The sequence below is a fragment of the Pectinophora gossypiella genome, chromosome 18, assembly GCF_024362695.1.
Source record: "Pectinophora gossypiella chromosome 18, ilPecGoss1.1, whole genome shotgun sequence".
In the NCBI taxonomy this organism is placed as follows: domain Eukaryota; kingdom Metazoa; phylum Arthropoda; class Insecta; order Lepidoptera; family Gelechiidae; genus Pectinophora; species Pectinophora gossypiella.
Genome location: NC_065421.1, coordinates 11,034,914 through 11,057,248, shown reverse-complemented (window position 1 = coordinate 11,057,248; position 22,335 = coordinate 11,034,914). Strand labels below are relative to the sequence as shown.

General features: G+C 39.1%; 1 protein-coding gene across 1 annotated transcript in view; it reads right to left on the bottom strand.

Moving 5' to 3' along the window:
- The window catches only part of LOC126375207 (egl nine homolog 1), a 29,194-nt gene that overhangs the window by 4,264 nt on the left and 2,595 nt on the right, over positions 1-22,335 (bottom strand). The window contains exons 3-6 of the mRNA XM_050022101.1: positions 16,279-16,359; positions 3,541-3,680; positions 2,576-2,692; positions 1,776-1,837 (exon numbers count right to left, since the gene is read on the bottom strand). Of these exons, the coding sequence (XP_049878058.1) occupies positions 1,776-1,837; positions 2,576-2,692; positions 3,541-3,680; positions 16,279-16,359 (400 nt within the window). The remainder of the gene's footprint in view (positions 1-1,775; positions 1,838-2,575; positions 2,693-3,540; positions 3,681-16,278; positions 16,360-22,335) is intronic.

Genomic DNA, 22,335 nt, shown 5'->3' with positions numbered 1-22,335 from the left:
TTACCACTGAATTCGACTTTACGAGTTTGAATTTATATTTGGATCATAGATAATTAATATCCAAGTTTCCAAGATTTCTCGGTTAATGGAATTACGCTCGCCACCTCTTATATGGGAATTAAAACATAGCTAGCGAGGTAACAGCTATACTATTCACCTCTGCTTATCCTATTTTCCTTCTTCCCTTCTTTTCCCCGGCTATACAGGTTGTGAGAAGCTCCAGTAGTTTTAGGCGGATGAGACGTTCGTTATGTAAAAATTGACGATCCAAAGTGTGACTATGTTACCTACTGAATAAAGATACTTTTGAATTTGAATATTATTATTATTATTTTATTTATAAAAAGGTACACCAACAGCTTATATAATAAAACAATAAATAAAATAAAAGTTACATCAGGAATTAGACTGTTACATAAGCCAATTATAGATGCACACAACATTTGCCGTGTAAGACAACGTAATCGTTTAATGATAACTAAATTATGCAGATAATTTATATAAAGATATAATATATATTTCGAAAATAATATATATTATATTATGCTGGACGACATAAATATTTATGGTATATTTTTAGTTTATTTATTTAGATGGTGGAGTCTATGGAGAGAGTGTTTGGCTTTTTACGAGAAGATTTATTAATGATTTACTGTTTTGTTTTTTCTATTATTATTTTTATTATTATATTATAGTTTACTTTTTTAATTCCGAAATTGTAATTTCCTTTAGTGTTTCATGTTATTTATAGTCTTTTTTTATTTTCCTTATTGTTTCTTTTTTTTTCATTCAATGTTTATTTTTGTTGTATTAGTTTGTATATTGTTTTCTCGCCATAGAGCGGATTGGGCCATACCGTAATGTTGTATGTATAATAATTTATAAATTTTATCCTTATACTGCGTAAGAGAACTGAAAAATAGGTCTAGATCAGACATTGCGGCACTTAGTTCATTATGAATTTATGAGTCAGACAGATGCGAATCAACGCTGTACGACTACCGACGTTGGTTCTGTTAGCAAGGGGACAAAATGTTTTGCTGATGGGCTGTCTAGGTAATGGGGCACTGACAATCTAAGACGAGAGAGAAGTGATGAAATGAAATGAAAATTTATTGTCATAAATGTGGTAGGTATATCGATGGAAGTGAAGCTTATAGCGCTCAGCGCATTTAGTCATCTTGTGACATACAATAATAATTACATAAAGTACTGAAAAATAATTACAAAAATACTTCATCATCATCATCAGTCCATCAACGTCCCCACTCCTGGGGCATGGGCCTTCCCTATGGATGGATAGGGAGATCGGGCCTTAAACCACCACGCGGGCCTAGTGCGGATTGATGGTTATAGACGACTGCTAATGCAGCCGGGACCAACGGCTTAACGTGCCTTCCGAAGCACGGAGGAGCTCGAGATGAAAACTTTTTTTTTGTGGTCACCCATCCTGTAACCGGCCTTAGCAAAAGTTGCTTAACTTCAACAATCGCAGACGGAGCGCGTTTACCGCTGCGCCACCGAGCTCCTCACAAAAATACTTATCTATATAAAAAAAAAGAAAAAAAAAACTATTTATAAACTGAAAAACTTACTTACTATAAAACTGCTTTCCCTTTAACCAGTTTTTGAGTTGGGATCGAAACTTTATATGGGGTACCTCTTTAATATACGACGGAATGGCGTTCACATTTCATATGGGTAACCATGAATGGCGTTCACATTTCATATGGGTAACCATTTCACATATTACGTAGCAATTAACATGTACTTACTGAAATTCCGACGCGCCTCCTCTCTCTCGTGAGCGTCGAAGTACCACAGAGTAATGGCATATCTGAAACGTACAACACACACAATAAAGATGCAGAAACAAAGTTTGGTAGACGCCAATATTACTTCTAAAGATATTGGTGTCATTAAGATGATCTGTGCTTCGGAAGGCACGTTAAGCCGTTGGTCCCAGTTACTACTTACTGATGTAAGTACGTAGTCGTTACATGAGTCACGTCGGAGCCTATGGCGGCTCAATAATAACCCTGACACCAGGATGGGGTTGGTAATCCACCTCACAACCCACACGATAGAAGAAAAGTAGCACTAGTCCTATTGCTGGGCAAAGGACAGTGGAGGGACGAGCTCGACTCCTTCCAGGACACTTGGCAACACGACCAACAGGACGTACGGTCACGAGGTCTAATATCTATACACTTTGAAACCATGTCACATTAAGTTTTTTGACAAATTAAACCGTCATCACCAGCCCATTAACGTCCCCACTGCTGGGGCACGGGCCTTCCCTATGGATGGATAGGGAGATCGGGCCTTAAAAAATCACGCGGGCCCAGTGCGGATTGGTGGTTATTAACGACTGCTAATGCAGCCGGAACCAACAGCTTAACGTGCCTTCCGAAGCACAGAGGAACTCGAGATGAAAACTTTTTTTTGTGGCCACCCATCACTGCACCACCGAGCTCCTCATTAAATGTCAAATATGATAGTGCGACAGGGTTCTAAGGTGGGTACATCATATTGCTCCTGGCTCAGGACAGAGTAACAATATAAGTAACATTACCTAGTAGCGTATGCAGGTTGGACCTCGTGCGGGTTCCGTCGGTCAGACCAGAAGAACAGCATGCGGTCGAAGATCGGCGCTATGTCCGCCACCTGGTTCGTGCCTTCCGGGAAAACCCTGGAATACACAACACATATCCTTTATCTTCTTCTTTGCGAGTCGTTGACGATCGATACTAGATTTTTGCTGACCAATAATTGGCCACGCTTACGGCATTGTCAGTGGCTTCGTAAAGGTCTTTAATAGTGCAGGTGTTAGGGCACTTAGGACAGCACAAAAGGTGAGCCATAGTTTAGATTGTTATTCTTTATCTGTGCATAACATTCTAACTGGTTATGAGAATCGATCAGAAACTTGAATATGTCGTCTATTATCATATCCCGGAAACTCCATACTAAAATCTTGTTCTTACAGTGTGCCTCTACGGCCTCTGTGGTCCAGTGGTTGGGCGATCTGCGCACGACACATTACAGGCTGATTACCTGATTGTCCGAAAGTAAGACGATCCGTGATTCGAAAGGAACGTTAAGCCGTTGGTCCCGGTTACTTGTTACTTACTAATGTAAGTAAGTAGTCGTTACATGAATCATGTCAGGGGCCTATGGCGATTCAATAATAACCCTGACACCAGGGTTTGTAATCTACCTCGCAAGACTCACAACCCACAGGATAGAAGAAGAAGACAGTGTGTCGACTTACCTAATGCGTGCGAGCGAGACACACAGTGCACGCGCGCTCACTTATACCTTAAGCCTCTAACACCAAGATTTCCAGACACAATAGTTAAACAACAGGGTATGGATTATAAAAGAACATTCGGTGTTATGACTTGAAAGGCTTAAACTTAGCCCCCCCAACGGACGGGAGAGGAGGGAGGGGGGAAGGGAGTTAGGAAGAGATGTAAATCAAGTTACTTGGTGGAGATTCCATCATCCTAAAAGTTTGGGTACTCTGGAATCCATTACCTGAGCAGTCCCCCGTAGCGACGCACATCCCAGTCTGTGTTGAGGTAGTAGATGGCGGTGATGCAGCGGCCATCTTTGTTGGGGTTGTCTACGTGCTTCACGTAGTGGCTTCCGCAGCCAGGGTACACTGCCACCATCGCCTGGAAGGATCAACAGAGACTTGAGAGGAAGCATAGTTTTAAAATTTAGAATTAAGTAATGAAGGGTCCAGACTCAAATCACAGTATAAGGAATAATAGTACGTATAGAACGGTAACTCTCTGCTCCCCACCTGAGCTAGGTTTACCTCAACCCCGCTCGGTCTTACTTTAGTCTTCAATCGCGAGGGCTGCGCGCGGACCATTGTTTTTAATTTTTTGTAGTAATACACTCATTCCTCGACAGAGTTATGTCAAAGTCCCATGTAATAGGGGACAAGTATATTGTCCTACACTTTAGAAACTGAACCTTGGAAACCATGTGATATCTACGATCCAAACATGAATTCAAACTCACAAAACAACCGTGACAATGCGTACAGTCATGAGCAATATCATGTACCCACTTTAGAACCCTGTCGCACTATCATATTTGACATTTAATAAGGCTTACGGTTTAAATTGACAAAAAAGTTAAAGCGACATGGTTGCAAAGTGTATACATACATATTAGTACTCGTGACCGTACAAACCGGTACCAGTACTAAATATTTAAATAAACCGACATTATCGCATTTAGACTAGTCCGTCACGTCGCGTTATGCCAGTTGGGCTCAGTGGGTGGTCCACTATTTAAATGGAGCGATGATATCTTAATTATAATAGCATATAGACCATTTATTGACAGCGTGCTGGTTGAGTGAACTTTTCTAGTACTATGTATTTAGTACTATTGTACAGTCATTAGCAAATTCAAATTCAAAAATATCTTTATTCAGTAGGTAACATAGTTACACTTTGAATCGTCAATTTTACATAACGAACGTCTCATCCGCCTAAAACGCCTTGAGGAGCTCGATGGCGCAGCGGTAAACGCGCTCGGTCCTCGATTGTTGAAGTAAAGCAACTTTCGCAGAGGCCGGTCATAGGATGGGTGACTACAAAAAAAAAAAAAAGTTTTCATCTCGAGCTCCTCCGTGCTTCGGAAGGCACGTTAAGCCGTTGGTCCCGGCTGCATTAGCAGTCGTTAATAACCACCAATCCGCACTGGGCCCGCGTGGTGGTTTAAGGCCCGATCTCCCTATCCATCCATAGGGAAGGCCCGTGCCCCAGCAGTGGGGACGTTTATGGACTGATGATGATGTACAGTCATTAGCAAATTCAAATTCAAAAATATCTTTATTCAGTAGGTAACATAGTTACACTTTGAATCGTCAATTTTACATAACGAACGTCTCATCCGCCTAAAACTACTGCAGCTTCTCACAACCTGTATAGCTGGGAAAAAGAAGCTGCAAGAAAAACCTCGGCACAGGGCCCTAGACGTTCTTTAAAAAAAAAAAAATAAACATAAAATATTGGTATACAATTGAGTAATTTAGCTGCCTAATATCAGTTCTCAGACAGTTAATCCCATGAATTCATAGCAATACCATGTAACCACTCTAGAACCACTTTGAAATCACTTTGTGATCCCTAGTTTGGTTAGGACATTACAGGCTGATCACGTGATTGTCCGAAAGTAAGACGATCGGTGTTTCAGAAGGCACGTTAAGCCGTTGGTCCCGGTTACTACTCACTGATGTACGTACGTAGTCGTTACATGAGTCATGTCAGGGGTTTTGGCGGCTTAATAGTAACCCTGACACCAGGGTTGATGAGGTTGGTAATCCATCTCACAACGCTCACGATAGAAGTAGACTCTAGAATCCTGTCGCATTAACATATTTGACATTTAGTGAGACTTAGAGTACAATGAGAGACTTTCCAGGCTACATTCCTCAAAAAAAGTGTAGATGGCGCTGTACAGATTTGCCTTCGTAACATGTTCGTAACATAACCTTCTAATAACATGGATAACAGACATAATATGCATGTTTTATCTTTGTTTTTGAGTTTGGTGTCCCTTGTTATTACACCCAGGCACAACACATCTTCCACCCATTATTATTCTGATCAAAATAAAGAGAAGAAATAAAGGTAGCAACATAATTCTATACGTATCTGATCCTAATATCAAGCAACAATTATTCCAAAACAAACTAAATAATAAAATATAGGAGATTAAATCCAAGCCATAAAGAACGTTTTCCTCCAAGCAATTAAAGTCCATAAAAGATACTACAAATAAAAGCAATAAAAATTGCAATTGATTGCGATTAGATGTAAAAAATGCAATATTTATGATTTTAGCATGTCCTACTTATATCTTGCAGATAATATAACTAATTTACCACGGGGGAAAACCCACGGCCCTATTCAAATAGTATACATACATTTCGTTCAATAAAACATCTCGCAGTAAATATAAGGAAAACAGACTTCTATTTTCAAGTACTTCAGGCTGTTAACACTAAAGTGCTAATCTATAGATTCTAATTACTACACATACGATGGAAAATTCCACTTGATATCAACTCAGAATCATGATCTGAACCATCCCTCAGTTTTCGTTACGATGTCACTAACACCTCGCATATCATTTTTTTACAGCTAAATAAGTGTAACAAAGTTGTGCGTTTTGTGGCTCTTCTTATTGTTGAATTTTGTTTTGCTTTGTACAATAAATTAATAAAAATCATTTCCCTAATTCATATGAATGCTACGAGTTCATTGAACTCTTGCGGGTAAAAATAAATTTGGTGCCATCGTCTGGCGCCATCTCAGACTCCCAATAGATAGGTGCCATTTCCGTGTTCCATATACTGACGGAACTGGGATTCCGAACCGATAAATACATCGGGGCGGGACCCACCAGGACCTCGTGACCCGTATCGTATTGTACTATTGTACAGTCATGAGCAATATCATGTACCCACTTTAGAACCCTGTCGCACTATCATATTTGACATTTAATGAGACTTACGGTCTAAATTGTCAAGAAAGTTAATGTGACATGGTATCAAAGTGTATACATATTAGTACTCGTGATCGTACACTGAGTCTTAACAACGAACGTACACCTATTACTTTAATACTCTTGCTTTCCTTGATGTCTGTTCAGTAGGGCTAGCATGCGCAACAGGATAAAATTTGATCACCGTCATTTTATCGATTCTGACGATATAATTATGTCGTTTTGTCGATTAGTGCTAATATGTCAACCCAAATAAGTCATGTCATTCTGTCAAAATACGAACAAAATCACGTGGCACACAGTGTAAACAACCCGTGCGAATTAAATAGGCATCTCGCTGGTATGCAATCCGCTTGACGTGTTGTCTACTTAATTCTGTCGGGTTATTGGCCGATGTAAAATTTTTAGACGCTTGTTAAAGATTTCTGCTTAAATTTGACGTGTATTCCATAAATTTTATGCCTGTCGATTACCCGTTTCTTTCTTTTTCAACGGATAAGAATGTGGCAATGTATTCCATAAATTTTATGCCTGTCGATTACCCGTTTCTTTCTTTTTCAACGGATAAGAATGTGACAATAATTGAATTAGATGGCGTCTGGAAGAATTAGCACCACTATTGACCTTGTAAAGGTAAGTAGTATACTACCGTACCTACGTGACACAACACCGCAGGCCAAGTACAAATAACCTTAAGGTAAATAAAAATAAACGAGCGTAATTATGTCATAAAGTTTGGTAATGCGCAATGATTGTATGACTCAACTTTTACGGCTAGTTAATGTGACAAAGTGTTGTATGCTGTGGATCACGTAAGCAACGAAGAGTTAAGGTAGAACTTTATCATACCTAGAGTGATTAGGGTAACGAGTTATTTATTTAGTCACGTAATGCAATGTGGATGAGTAGTCGTGTATATAGGTTTTGGGTTTTGTGGATGCTACACCCACTAACATTATAAATGGAAAAGTGTGTGTGTGTGTGTCTCTATCTGTTTGTTTATCTGTCTTTCACGGCAAAACGGAGCGATGTATTGACGTAATTTTTAAGGGGAGTTAATTGAAGGGATGTAGAGTGGTATAGGCTATATTTTGTCTCTTTCTAACCTCCCCTAAAACTACTTCCCTAAAATGGGGGTGGAAGTTTGTATGGAGCATTCCGCAATTTTCAAGGTGGAAAGCTAAACATTGGCATGCGGACTATTTGTGATTAACAAGAAAATGGTGCATCATTTTTTTGTGGAAATCTGCCCCTAGCTCTTCAAAGAGAGGGTGATTTTATATGGGACTTTTCGCAGTTTTCAAGGAAGGAAGCTAAATTTTGGTACATTAGGAAAGGGCGGACAAACGCTAGTTACTGTCTTTCTTCTCTGTAACATCTTTATATGTGGAGAGCTTAAATATACGAGTAATTCACCTGAAATGTACAGTCGCAGTTTCAGCATGGAATTATTATGACTTGTCGATTAGTTACAATGGAAGCCGTGCATTTATTTCGTGGCGCGGATTATATTTAAAACCTGCTAGGTATCTTTATTCACAGGATTATTCTATAAAGCTTATTGCCCAATAAGTTAACTTACTAATTGACGAAATTAAACACGACACGGAGCTCGGTGGCGCAGCGGTAAACGCGCTCGGTCTGCGATTGTTGTAGTTAAGCAACTTTCGCAAAGGCCGGTCATAGGATGGGTGACCACAAAAAAAAATGTTTTCATCTCGAGCTCCTCCGTGCTTCGGAAGGCACGTTAAGCAGTTGGTCCCGGCTGCATTAGCAGTCGTTAATAACCACCAATCCGCATTGGGCCCGCGTGGTGGTTTAAGGCCCGATCTCCCTATCCATCCATAGGGAAGGCCCGTGCCCCAGCAGTGGGGACGATAATGGGCTGGTGATGATGAAACACGACATAATTTAATTATAGTAACTTCAAGAAGTTGTTGATAATTAGTAGTTGATTAGGCGGAGATGGGAGCCATCGGTACGGCAATGCAGGACGGAAGAGGCGAGTCACAGGGACTGTAACCTTGAACCTGACAGAGGGCAGCAGTAACTGTCAGTACTTTTCAGAGGCGGAGGACAGAAGTCCTAGTAAGAATTTGAAATAGACTACTCTGGGCGCCATCCCACTCGCGTCAGACAGGGTACTACGGGACGGAAGGCAAGAGGGAAAACCACTGCCCTATTTTACTCTAAAAAGTAGCATGGAGAATGCTATATATTTACTTTGTAAAAAGCTTTAGTAGGAGGATCGCAGCCGTGACGTATCTAAAGAATACCTAATGGTTTTTTTTAAATGCTTACGAAACTAGGTCAAAACGCACTTTATAACACATTAGTGATAGTAGAACAGGAAACGGGACGTATGCTTTGAATCACGTATGCCAATAGAAGGGCAAGGCCATATAGGCCCGTCGTCGAAGTGATTTTTCCCTAATAATAATACGGTTTTTAATAGCTTTTATTTTATATACCTATATTTAAAAAAGTTAAGAAATTGGCAACCCTATCTCCTCTCCTATTTGATATCTTTTCGGAAAACACAATAGCATATGTACATTATTGAAAATAATACGGATAATTAAATAATAAAAAATACTTGCTCATGTACTCACTTTAGGACCATGCCGCGCTATCATATTTGAGATTTAATGAGACTTACGGTTTAATTTGTCACAAAAGTTAATGTGATATGGTATCAAAGTGTACATATTAGTACTCGTGACCGAACATATAAATAATAATAAAAAAATAGTAGAAGTAAATATTCAAATTCAAATATATCTTTATTCAGTAGATAACATAGTTACACTTTGAATAGTCATTTTTTACGTAACGAACATCTCATCCGCTTAAAACTCAAACTAAATCATAACCCTCATTTGTGACTCACCGCAGTCGGATAAAAAGAAGCGTCTGCCATAAAGCACGTATGCCACGGGGAAGGCCAAGGTCGGCCCTTCGACATATTTTAGGTCAAACGCTCCATTGATCTGTCAAAATTACATTCATGTAGATAAGTAGCTACTCTACGAAGCACGAATTTACTATCCGTAGAGGGTTTAATTTGATGTGCACGTGGTTTAAGTAGTATTTAATTATTACTTATATTGTCGCTTAGATCTACGGGGTATAACGCAGATCCCTTGCCCAGGTAGACGGGTGAACACCTCAACGGCTGCAGAGGCAAGATGGGAGTCATCGGTACGGCAATGCAGGACGGAAAGAGCAAGTCACAGGGACTGTAACCTGGAACCTGAGAGAGGGCAGCAGGAACTGCCAGTGCTATTCGAGGCGGAGGACAGGAGTCCTAGTATGGCTTTGAAATAGACTACTCTGGGCGCCATCCCACTCGCGTCACACAGAGTTGTACGGGGCGGAAGGCAAGAGGGAAACCACTAGTCTATTTTTTCCTGACAAAAGCGTGGGTCTTTATCTAATGATGATGCTTGTCGTCTTATAGTGAAAACCTAAGGCCTCCCCCCAATTAATCGGAGGGGGCATGGAGCATACTCCACCACGCTGCTCCAATGCGGGTTGGTAGAGGTGTTTTTACGGCTAATAGCCGGGACCAACGGCTCAACGAGCCCTCCGAAGCACGGATCATCTTACTTTCGTATAATAAGGTGATCAGCCTGTAATGTCCTAACCAAACTAGGGATCACAAAGTGATTTTTGTGATATGTCCCCACCGGGATTCAAACACGGGCCTTCGGATCGTGAGTCCAACGCTCAACCACTGGACCACAGAGGCCGTTAACGATAATTATTTATTACTATAAATCATATTACACTTGAATGAATTAAGAACTTCGCTGTACAATTGGAGTTCGTCCAAAAACCTATCCTAACATTATTATGTAATGTATTATGTAGAAGTAGAACACCTCTTGAGTTTGCATTTGTGAAATGTTTAAAAAGTAAAGTATATTTTTAGATAAATTAGGTTGAATTTAAAAAGATACATATACATATTACCTAATCATCAGATTTGATTAGCTAATATTGTATAGGTAAAGAATATGAAAATAGATAATTCGCGTACCATTACGGGACAATTCAATCAAAAACAATCAATTCAATCATTCTGGTTTTCTTTAAGAATTTGCTAACCAAGCGAAAATTAATACAATCAGGCTCACTGATTGAGCGGAATAATATAAATTAATAGAATACATAAAATAAAATCCACGTTACAAATGCGTAGTAGGTATCATTATCTCCATAGCATTATCCCGTGTTTCACAGGGTCCGCTTACCTAACCTGAAGATTTGACAGGTCCGGTTTTTTACAGAAGCGACTGGCTGTCTGACCTTACAACCCGCGAAGGGAAAATAAGCCCAATACAGGTTAGGTCACATAAAATGCATTTGTCGGGAATTTAGGTTTCCTCACGATGTTTTCTTTCACTGCTGAGCACGTGATAGTAATTTATGATCCAAACATGAATTCGAAAACAAATTCGACAATGATTGGTTTATGCTGGATTCGAACCTGTGACCTCAAAGTGAGAGGCAAGCGTTCTACCAACTCGGCTACCACGGCTCAAATGCGTAGTAGGTATGTATAATAGAAATTCGCAATCTGACAATAAGTACTATGATAGTTCTCGGTAAAGATATGGGAGGCCGAATTTATATCAGAAGTTTTATTCTTTGATTTTTAATTATAGGCAGTTGTTTTTGCAAACAGGTATATTTTGTTACGCATTTGAACTCAAAACGTTTCAGCTGACTGTTTTTAATACCAAATAATTCAATTATTCATTTGTTTTAAAAAATAACATGAATTTGAATCAGGAATTAAGATGTAGATGCTGTGGCTTTATATTGAAAACCAAGTAAGCGACTTCTTAGAAAAATCATATTCAGATATTTCGTATGTGATTTTTGTTACCAAAACCTTGTAACAGACAAGGTAAATTCAATCTACATAAAAAGTCGTGGTCTCAATTTTTACACAGATTGAAATTGATAGAAAGAAAACGAGGTTTTGCTTATGAAAATCACATGAGAATATGGCCTCCGTCATCCAGTGGTTGAGCGTCAACGGCTCACGATCCGGAGGTCCGTGAATCCCGGTGGGGACATATCCCAAAAATCACTTTGTGATCCCTAGTTTGGTTAGCAGATTACAGGCTGATCACCAGATTGTCCGAAAGTAAGATGATCCGTGCGTCGGATGGCACGTTAAGCCGTAGGTCCCGGTTACTACTTAATGATGTAAGTAAGTAATCGTTACATGAGCCATGTCAGGTGCCTTTGGCAATAATAAATTAATAACCCTGACACCAGGGTTGCTGAGGTTGCTAATCCACCTCACAACCCACGGTGCTTTCGCGGTTTTCTCTATAATTGCAATGATATAGAAACATGGCTTATTTCCGTAAGGGTAGGGCAGAGACTATCGATATCCACTAGAGTAGGATCATGCGTGATCCTAACACCCACAAGCTTCATCCACTGTCTTCCATCAAAGCCGTCATTCATGATAGGTAGTTTCATTAACTGTCTGGAGTTTAATTTATAAATCAAAACCCTTTAAACATTAGTATATAAAAAATAGGGCAAGTAAATTCAAGAATAGATTTATGCTTGGAATATATGCTTACGCAAAAACTGTCCACACTCCATAGTTTTGACAAACAATATGAAAAGTAGAACAATTTATTTTCGAATATTTGCATGGCTATAGTAATATGCAAAACATGCTTAGACTTGTATTTAATTAGTGACTTATAAATGTAAATCTATGATACATAGATAAATCAAATTATAAAAAGCGGAAACAGAACAGACATTTGCTAAAAGCAAGATATCGGTTCCTCAGTTGTGTTGATAAACTAATGTTGCATTTTAAACAAATGTGGGTATTTCCTGAAACCAAACAAACAACGGTTTCTAATTGCTGCGTATACTGGGATTGACCGTTCTAATGTCAATTTGGCATCAACGCTCATTCCTAACCAAAATTCTAAGATCCCTGACGTTTTGGAAGATAATATTAGATTGCTTTCAGCAAGCCGCTATGTCACGGATCTCCTTAATTTTGTACTAAGAGACCTTAGTTTAGTAAGTATTGGATGTTCTTGAAATAATTTTGCGATTTGTAAACATAAATTTTGTTTCTATAGCTACTAGAGGTGATTAAAATAATCTAATTGATTTTAATTACGTATCGTAAGGTACATATAAACAAGGTTACTGCAAGGTACTATACTAGGTCCTACATTATTCCTAACATTTAACACTTACAACAACTAGTTTAAGTAACAGATATAATAGTAAAAATAGAAATGTAATGTACCTCTATTGCAAATAAAAGTTTCTGAAGAGTTCTCTTGGAAAAGGGAATAAGGTCAACGTAAGGTGAGACGTTGGTTGAATGAGTTTCTTTCGGGTCCAGCGAATTCTGAGTTCCAACGTCGTTGGCTGCGTAGTACGCTCGTTTGTATACACGGCGACGGCGTGGGATTCGCCCGTTTGTTTACACGCCCCTCTCCCTCCTGCGACGCCGCCATGCTTCGAGTCACGTACGCAAACTGCCACCGCGCATGCGCCACGCTGTATTTCGGAACTTATCGTCCTACGATTCAAAATGATACGATAGGATATGGTTCTTTTATCGTGGTATGTTGATAATGCTTCTGAATTGTATTTCAGGGGACGTTGGCAATTGTTTGCGGCTGCGTCACCATCACGTTTAATGTTAAGTAGTGTGCTGTAAATTGGTTTCTTTACGACTATTGGCTGGTTTAACCCAGCAGGGATTGTGGGAAGTTATATGTGCATTTTATCATCTTATTTATATTTATGCTGGACTAAATCATTATGATGACTGTCAGTTTGACTTTTAGCGCTATTTGTTGTGTCTTCAGTATCCAAAGGAATGTTAGAATTATCAAAGCAAATTGATGACTTATCAGAAAACTATTGTTTTGCGAAGCGAAACGGTGGGTTTTTAGTCTTCTTGGAGAATAAGTTACCGAGATTTTTTTTGCTAGTAAATACTATCTCAACTAATAAATACTAAATATACGTTAAGTATTAAATTAGATAAAGCAGGCGTGGCGGACGCAGATTAGTTTGTAAACACACCCCGATGTAAACATAAGTTTAAATATAACATTGATGAATGGTTGATAACATTAACATGTATTATTTTAGTCGCTCATAAAATTTTGCAACTTTGTACTAACAAAGTAAATGCACTGCTCTGTACATAATGTGATGTGTAAGTGTAATATAGTTCATGTCTATATTCTTGTAAATGCTTAAATAGTGTGACGTCATCAGATAAGGCAGCCTAGGATAACATAACATACCCACATAACGTAAGCTCACGACTATATCTCAATTGAAGTAGTCAGAGGTACGGTCACGAGCATTAATATGTATGTCGCAGGGATATGATAAAAACGGGGATTTGATCAATTCCCTAAGGGATTTGATCAAATCACGGAGGATGTTAAAATAACAACACGATTTTTTCTTTTCCCTAAACAAATCTAGTGAATTGAACAAATCCCTAAATTGGTTCTGTGAAATGACAAAAATAAATTTGTTTCGGTATTTTAAAGGTTTATTTGGCTTGCCAAATAAACCCCAGGAAGGGAAGGGAAGGTATATCTTAACTAAAACTAATTTTCAATCAAAACTGCTTTTTTCCAACTGGATGCTTTTCTTTTTCGTAACGCATCCTACAGACGAGATACACTCCATATTGCTTCACATTGTATAGCAATTTATGAAGAATTTTAACTGGATAGTATGGAGCCGTCAAAATTTAGGAACGCTTCCGCGATGAGCGATGCGCCAATGAAAAATCTTTGTCTTAGATTATAATTATTATGGTACGACTCTTTATGACATTTTATTATTATTATTACCCAATTATCATAATTAAATCAAGGGCCTCCGTGGTCCAGTGGTTTGAGGTGATGGGCTCACAATCCGGAAGTCCCGGGTTTAAATCCCGGTGGGGACATATTACAAAAATCTCTTTGTGATCCCTAGTTTGGTTAGGACATTACAGGCTGATCACCTGATTGTCCGAAAGTAAGATGATCCGTGCTTCGGAAGGCACGTTAAGCCGTTGGTCCCGGCTACTATTTACCGATGTAAGTAAGTAGTCGTTACATGAGCCATGTCAGGGGCCTTTGTGGCTCAATAATAACCTTGACACCAAGCTTGATGGGGTTGGTAATCCACCTCACAACCCAAACGATAGAAGATAATTAAATCATAAAACGGGATATTAAATTATCAGTAAAGTCATGGCAGTAAAGAAATAATGACATTTTAAATGCTTTTTTAATTTCAGTGTTCCAAATTCAAATTTAATTAGACTCGTGTTTTGTTGGCCAATATTCGGAAGTGTTCGATTTGATGAGAAATATATTTACTAATACGAATGACGAGTATGAGTAATCAAGTGATCGTGGTCCTTTTAGTTTGAGGAATGCGGTTCGCTTATCGCAGCATATATACGACTTATTAACACGGTGTTATTTAATTCCACCTGATTCCGTCATGAGCACTATCATGTACCCACTTTAGAATCCTGTCGCACTATCATATTTGACATTTAATGACACTTATGGTTTAATTTGTCAAAAAAGATAATGTGACAAGGTTTCAAAGTGTATACATATTAGTACTCGCGACCGTACGACTATCTATTTCACTTGGAAAATATTTGTTTTGTCGCTTCTGTAAAAGACCGTACCTGTCAAATCATCAGGTTAGATAAACGGACCAAGTGAAATTGGGATAACACTAGGGTGACGATGAGAGTAAAGGTTTTTTCGTGATATTTTGTTGTTTAGTCCACAGACTTAATTATAGCCTAACTCGTATTGTTGCTCTTCAGATATATTTATTTATGTTCCGTTTTTAGAAAATGGTTTGTACAATTTTTTGCCTATAAATTAAAAAATATGTTCTTAATTTAAATCACATATACACATAAACAACGTATATACGTTCCACTGCTGGGTTCATGTCTCCCTTCAATCAACAGGAGGGAGTATGGAGCAAAATCCACCACGCTGCTCCACTGCGGGTTGGTGGAGGTGTATTTACGGCTAATACCTAATAGCCGGGTCCTACGGCTTCCGGGCAACGTGCCCCCCGAAGCACGAAGTCCTTACCAAACAAAGGACAGTCTCACAAAGTGATTTCGACAATGTCCCCGTCGGGAATCGAGCCCAGACCTCCAGATTATGAGCTCAGTGTCCTAACCACTAGACCACAGAGGCTGTTTAAATCATGGGCTACAAAATAATTTTAACGTATAATCAAAAATGATTCTAAAAATAAACCAATGGCGAGTTTATCTTTTATTTTTTAATTACGTTGAATAATTTTTTTTTTTACCTGGTTAAGTCACATATTGTGCGAGGGCTTTCTATGGTGTTTGAAAGGGGTTGATTTGATGATGATCATCATCATCATCAGCCCATTAACGTCCCCACTGCAGGGGCACGGGCCTTCCCTATGGATGGATACGAGTAGGGGAACAGGCCTTAAACAATCACGCGGGCCCAGTGCGGATTAATGGTTATTAACGACTGCTTAACGTGCCTTCCGAAGCACGGAGGAGCTCGAGCTGAAAACTTTTTTTATGGTCACCCATCCTATGACCGGCCTTTGCGAAAGTTGCTCAACTTCAACAATCGCACACCGAGCGCGTTTAATTTGTGAAATTATTTCGTTTAATTTGTGAAAACGATTGGGAAATTTTACCTTCGTTCGGCCATTGATTATGTAGTCTCCCATCTTCCCATTGTTGGCCATCTTATTAGCTCGTAACACGATGTTGTCAACCTGGAAAATTAACGGAATTAATGACATTTTAATATGAATACACATTACATTAATAGCGGAAAAATACAAGTCACGGACACTTATTGCTAAGTAATTGTTTTTTGATTTATCTATAAGTATTTTGTGTTGTTGAGTAATTTATTATTTTTCTATCGTGTGGGTTGTGAGGTGAAATACCAACCTCATCAACAACGGTGTCAGGGTTATTATTGAGCCGCCAAAGGCCCCTGACATGGCTCATGTAACGACTACTTAGTTACATCAGTAAGTAGTAACCGGGACCAACGGCTCCAAATGGAAGCACGGATCATCTTACTTTTTAGACAATCAGGTCTATGCTGTTCTGGGAGTAAATAAAAAACATAGAACACGTTCAGCTGCTTCTCTTCCCGGGCATGTCGTAAAAACCGACAGAGGGATTGTGTCCTCTAACATGATGGACTAATGTTATGGGCGATAGGCTGATCCCTTATCACCATAAGGTTCATCATATCCATCTTTGGACTTCGTATCAACAGTGGCTGCAAGTTGTCTTTGATTACTTGTGGCTCTGCCCACCCCATTAGGGATTACGGGCGTGAGTTTATGTATGTATGTATGTAGACAATCAGGTGATCAGCATGTAATGTCCTAACCAAACTAGGGATCTCAAAGTGATGTTCCCACCGGGATTCGTAACCGGGACCTCCGGATCGTGAGCCCAACGCTCAACCACTGGACCACGGAGTTAATTATTTATTAGTACTTAAGCTTAGAGGACCCATTATTCCTGTTAAATGATGCTTGTAAATAGGCTATTTGACAACCTAGTCAAATACTTTTTACGAAATATCAAAACGAAAGTTTTCTTTGGAGTTTGTATGGAAACACTGCCTCGTGACGTCATCAATACAAGCGGTCACACATCGTACTCATTGTTACTTAAATCATAAATAAAATTCGAATAAGTGTACAACTAAAAGTAAAATGAGATTCCTTTTTTATCATCATAGACTGGCTTGTATGTCCCGATTAGCATTTAGCATTTTATAATTTTATTTGACCCATTCAAATATCCTATTGATAAAACAATCACTGTAGATAAATTGTTTACAGTTATTTTTTTATTATTGTAAATAGAATAGGTAAGAGCTAATATTGTTTTACAATTGGAAATCCATTGTATTGCATCGTTGGTCCCGGTTACTATTTACTGATGCAAGTGAGTAATCGTTACATGAGCCATGTCAGGGGCCTTTGGCGGCTCAATAATTACCCAGACACCAGGGTTTTCAACTCACACGATAAGAAAAAGAAGACTCCATTGTAAACGGAATGCAGCTTTTAGATTTTTTACAATGATTATATATCTAGGTAGATAAAATCTAAAAGCTAAAAGTAGTCACCTGACTAGAGGGTATTATTCCTTATTCTCGCTCGATTCTAGGTCCGAAACAGCTGTTTTCTTTGCTGAGGTGGGACATTGTTTAATAATAGGAACAAAATACCAGCCAATTGTTCCAATGGACAAAGGCTTAAAGACAGTTTGTTATTGTCAGAAACTATCGAAGTAGCGAATGAGTGATTTGCAATTTTTTTTGTGATTGTATCTTGCGAACAGTCTCATTGACTACAAGCAGAAGAGTTGGGTTTTTATGCAGAGGACGCTACTCCCAGCGAAGTCAGTCCTTTCTTTGTAGTAGTCATTCAGTCTGATTGTCCTTATTTACAGGTAGATGTAAAATAGTTGCTAATAGGCACGGCTAGCCCTTTTATTGCGCACACAAACCAAGAACAAATAAACTTTAACTGTGACTTGAAGCCTTTGGTTTTGCTTTCATACAAGACCACTAACCCGGCCCTAGGGGGGACAGTCATCTCTGCCGGCGCGTCCTTGCCGCGGGAGTGAGCGCCTCTTACTTCAGTAGGCCGGAGTGAGATGGTGGCTGAATTCTGATAGGGACACAGACCTACGGGGAATAACGTAGAATCCTTGCCCAGGAATACGGGTGAAGACCTCAACAAGGGTTGCAGAGGTGGAGATGGGAGCCATAGGTACGGCAATGCATTAGGGAAGGGGCAAGTCACAGGGACTGTAACCTAGAACCTCACAGAGGGCGGCAGTAACTGTCAATACTATTCAGAGGCGGAGGACCGGAGTCCTCCTCGTTGTGCAATAAATGTCCTTGAAAGATTGCTCTGGGCGCCTTCCCACTCGCGTCAGATAGATAGAGGAGGAGCTACTTGGAGGCGGAATGCAAGAGGGAAACCACTGTCCTATTTTTCCCTAAACAAGTAGGATGGTGAATCAGTGATGATGATGATGATGTGACTTGAAAAAAGAAATAAATAAATAAAAAGAACTTTATTATCATTTCCACGACGAAAGTCGCTAAATCGATTAAACATGCCTACAAAACAACAGTACTGTTTTTCTAACTGTAGATCGATCGAGTTCCCGAAACTCGAGAAGGACAGTACTACCCGATCACTGTACGGTCACGAGCATTTTATGTAGGTATAAACTTTGGTACCATGTCACATTAACTTTTTTGTCAAATTGAACTGTAAGTCTCACTAAATGTCAAATATGTTAGTGCGACAGAGTCCTAAAGTGGGTACATTATATTGCTCATGACTGTACCTAAAAATTATCACGTAGTAAGTTTATTAAACTTCATCGATTGTTTGCCAATCGATAGTCGCATTTACTACGTGTTAATAGTATTACGTGTCACCAGCTATTTATGTTTATACTCGCATATTTTCGCAATCAAAGACGCCAGTATATAGTTATCACCCGTATATATAGGTATATCTAGTATGTTGTGGATGATAACTACGATAATGTAGGCTATGTTATCGTTCATGTGCGCGCCATGTTTCGTATGAACTTGGTGCAATGGCAAGGTAATGGTCTAGTGGAGCGTCAGCCTGTTAACCTTGCTAGCTTTAATTAGCTTTGGGTAGATGTGAAATGGCTTAAGGTCGGAAGTCAGGTTTAGCAAGAGGATTAATTTATATATTTATTATTTTTTTGCATACCATATCATATCTTCTTCTTATCATGTGGGTTGTGAGGTGGAACACCAACCTCATCAATCCTGGTGTCAGGGTTATTAATGAGCCGCCAGAGGCCCCTGACATGGCTCATGTAACGACTACATACTACATACTTACATCAGTAAGTGGTAACTGGGACCAACGGCTTAACGTGCCTTCAGAAGCACGGATCATCTTACTGTCGGACAACCAGGTGATCAGCCTGTAATGACCTAATCAAACTAGGGATCACAAAGTGATTTTTGTGATATGTCCCCGCCAGGATTCGAACAGCCGTTTGTCCCGGTTACTACTTACTGATGTAAGAATGTAGTCGTTAAATGAGCCATGTCAGGGCCTTTGGCGACTCAATAATAACCCTGACACCAGGGGTGATGAGGTTGGTAATCCACCTCATAACCCACACGATAGAAGAAGAACAATAATTCATTATCTTATCTTTTTGACGTGAGATTGTAGATTTGCCGTAGATGGCATTAACTACTTGGCCCGAATGGCAAGCGCTGAGGGCTCTCACCCGGTACAAAATTTAAGGCAACAGGCCTGAGGATGCCCAGTTGGGTGCGAACCTAGGCTCAGGGCGTCGTCTCAACGATTTCGAAGACTACAGCTATAGACCTCGTAAAGTTTCTCCTCTTGGGTAGGTCTTAAGGTCGATGACCAACCTAAACAGACGTGGTAATGACATACAGGAAATGTCGCTTCTACTCTTGAGAATCTTATCTTAATGAGAAATAAATATTGTTACTTTGATGGAAAATTATGAATTAGTTAGTCGGCGTGTCCTCAGATCTCGTATCGTCTAGTTTAAATAAAATAATTTAGCAATTAGTGAAGCGATAGAGCTCCAAGAAGACATTAACTGTCATTAAACTGGAATGCACATTAGCCCTTCCAATATGCGCAACGTGACAAAATTATCGATCAAGTCGTTAAGTGTTGTCGAAATCGAAACGTTTTTCATTTTCCCTAATATGCGGGTTACGCTCGAATAAATTAAGGTCACGACAAACGTTTATCACGCCGAGAACCCGATGTAGCCATTTTATATAAAAAAAAATGAATTTGTCAACATGTGTACTTCGTGTTGAATCCTTTACCCAAAGGACTTGATTCCAGGCCACAACCTTTTAAAAAGAAATTGAATCCTTTATCAAATCCGCGACGTACCACTCTCGCCACTAAGAACCCGCGCGTTATCGGTCCGACGCCGTTATATATAAGCTACTACCCACTACTAGTATTAAAAATAAGGAATGTGATTATGTGACGTATCATTCGGTCACCGTCTAAAAAACCTTTTGTTGGATATTCTGTTCACGATTTTATGAAAAATTTACATTGTATTTTATTGTAATTACTTGAATGTAATTTTATTTTATAAGTACATAATTATTTTATTACTCATATTAGCCATGACATTGTATTGATTTATTATCTTTGACATTTTATTTTAATTTATTATCTTCTGTTGACATTCTTTTCTTACAATTTTCGAGGAGCATATTTATGTTGTTACAGTTTTATATTGTGTCTAAAATGTGTTGTACAACTAAATGTGAAATAAATGAATTTAATCACGTCAATTTAAGCTAAAAGACTGTAATCCAATGCCAACGAATGTCAAAAAGCAATATTGCTTTTTGAGACGAATTGCTTCAATGTGGCCTTTTTAACGACTCAGGATTAATGCGTTACATCTATCTCTCTATCTATTAAGGGCCCGGTCTTGGTAAGCGGGAAAAGCTACTATTTAATAAACACGCCCAAGTCATCATCATCAGTTAAAGAGCCACGCTCTTGTAGGTGTAGCATTCTGCATGCTACTTTTTTAGGTAAAAATATGGCAGTGATTTCCCTCTTGTCATCCGCCCCGCAGTACTCTATCTGACGCGAGTGGGATGGCGCCTAGAGTAGTCAACGCGCTCAACTAATAGATTTTAATTATAAACATGACTATACGCTTGTCATTTGTTATCTGTATTCGGATTAGTCAGTATGTTATGACAATAGTCGTTCAAAGGCTAATAGAGGGTCTCCATTTCTGACATGGGAGGTTCAATGGCTTTGATAACTTACAGTTACACTGGCCTTCTGGCTAGTAATAATAATGGAGATTATAAAACAAGTTTTGTTAAATTATTAATTATTATATATCTGAATATGTTCAGTTTGACGACGTGAAACATAATTTAGTCACATGAGAAGTAGCTCGGATATATATTCGATTTTATATATAAATTCTCGCTCGTAAATCCTAATATGGAGCAGAGCGACAAATAATCATAAGACAATTTGCGCCTTCTGATACTTAATCCGAAGGTGGATATACAATCCCTATGTCGGTTGTTACAACATGCTCGGGCAAGCAGTTGAATATGTTCTATGTCTTTTTTGCCATTAAGTGGAGTGAAGTTTAATGGAGTAAGTAATATATCTATTTACACCTACTACGTAAAACAGAGGGACCATCACCATTCCCTCATTCAGCGCTTATCGCTATCGACCCACTAGGGTCGATTAATTCTTTCAAATATTTTTCCTCTCAGACGACGCCCTGAGCCGAGGTTCGCGCCCAACTGGGCACCCTCAGGCCTGTTGTCTTAAACGTTGTACCGGGTGAGAGCCTTCAGCGCTCCCCATTTGTCCGGCCAAGTAGTTAATGCCATCTGCGGCAAATCTACAATAAGTCACGTAAAAAAAAAAAAAAAGACCATCACCATACTAGAAATTTAGAAAAGTTGTAGGTAAAAAGTCTTCCAGTGTGTTGTACTGTCAAAGAATTCATAATAATACGACACACTGTCACTAGATGGCACTTATTTCCATAATGTAAGCTTATATGGTGAGCGACATTCAGTTCATGGCGAAATGAGGAGACAGAGCTGAGAAATCACGTCTGGTCGCTTCCATACATTTTAGATTTAGTAGTTA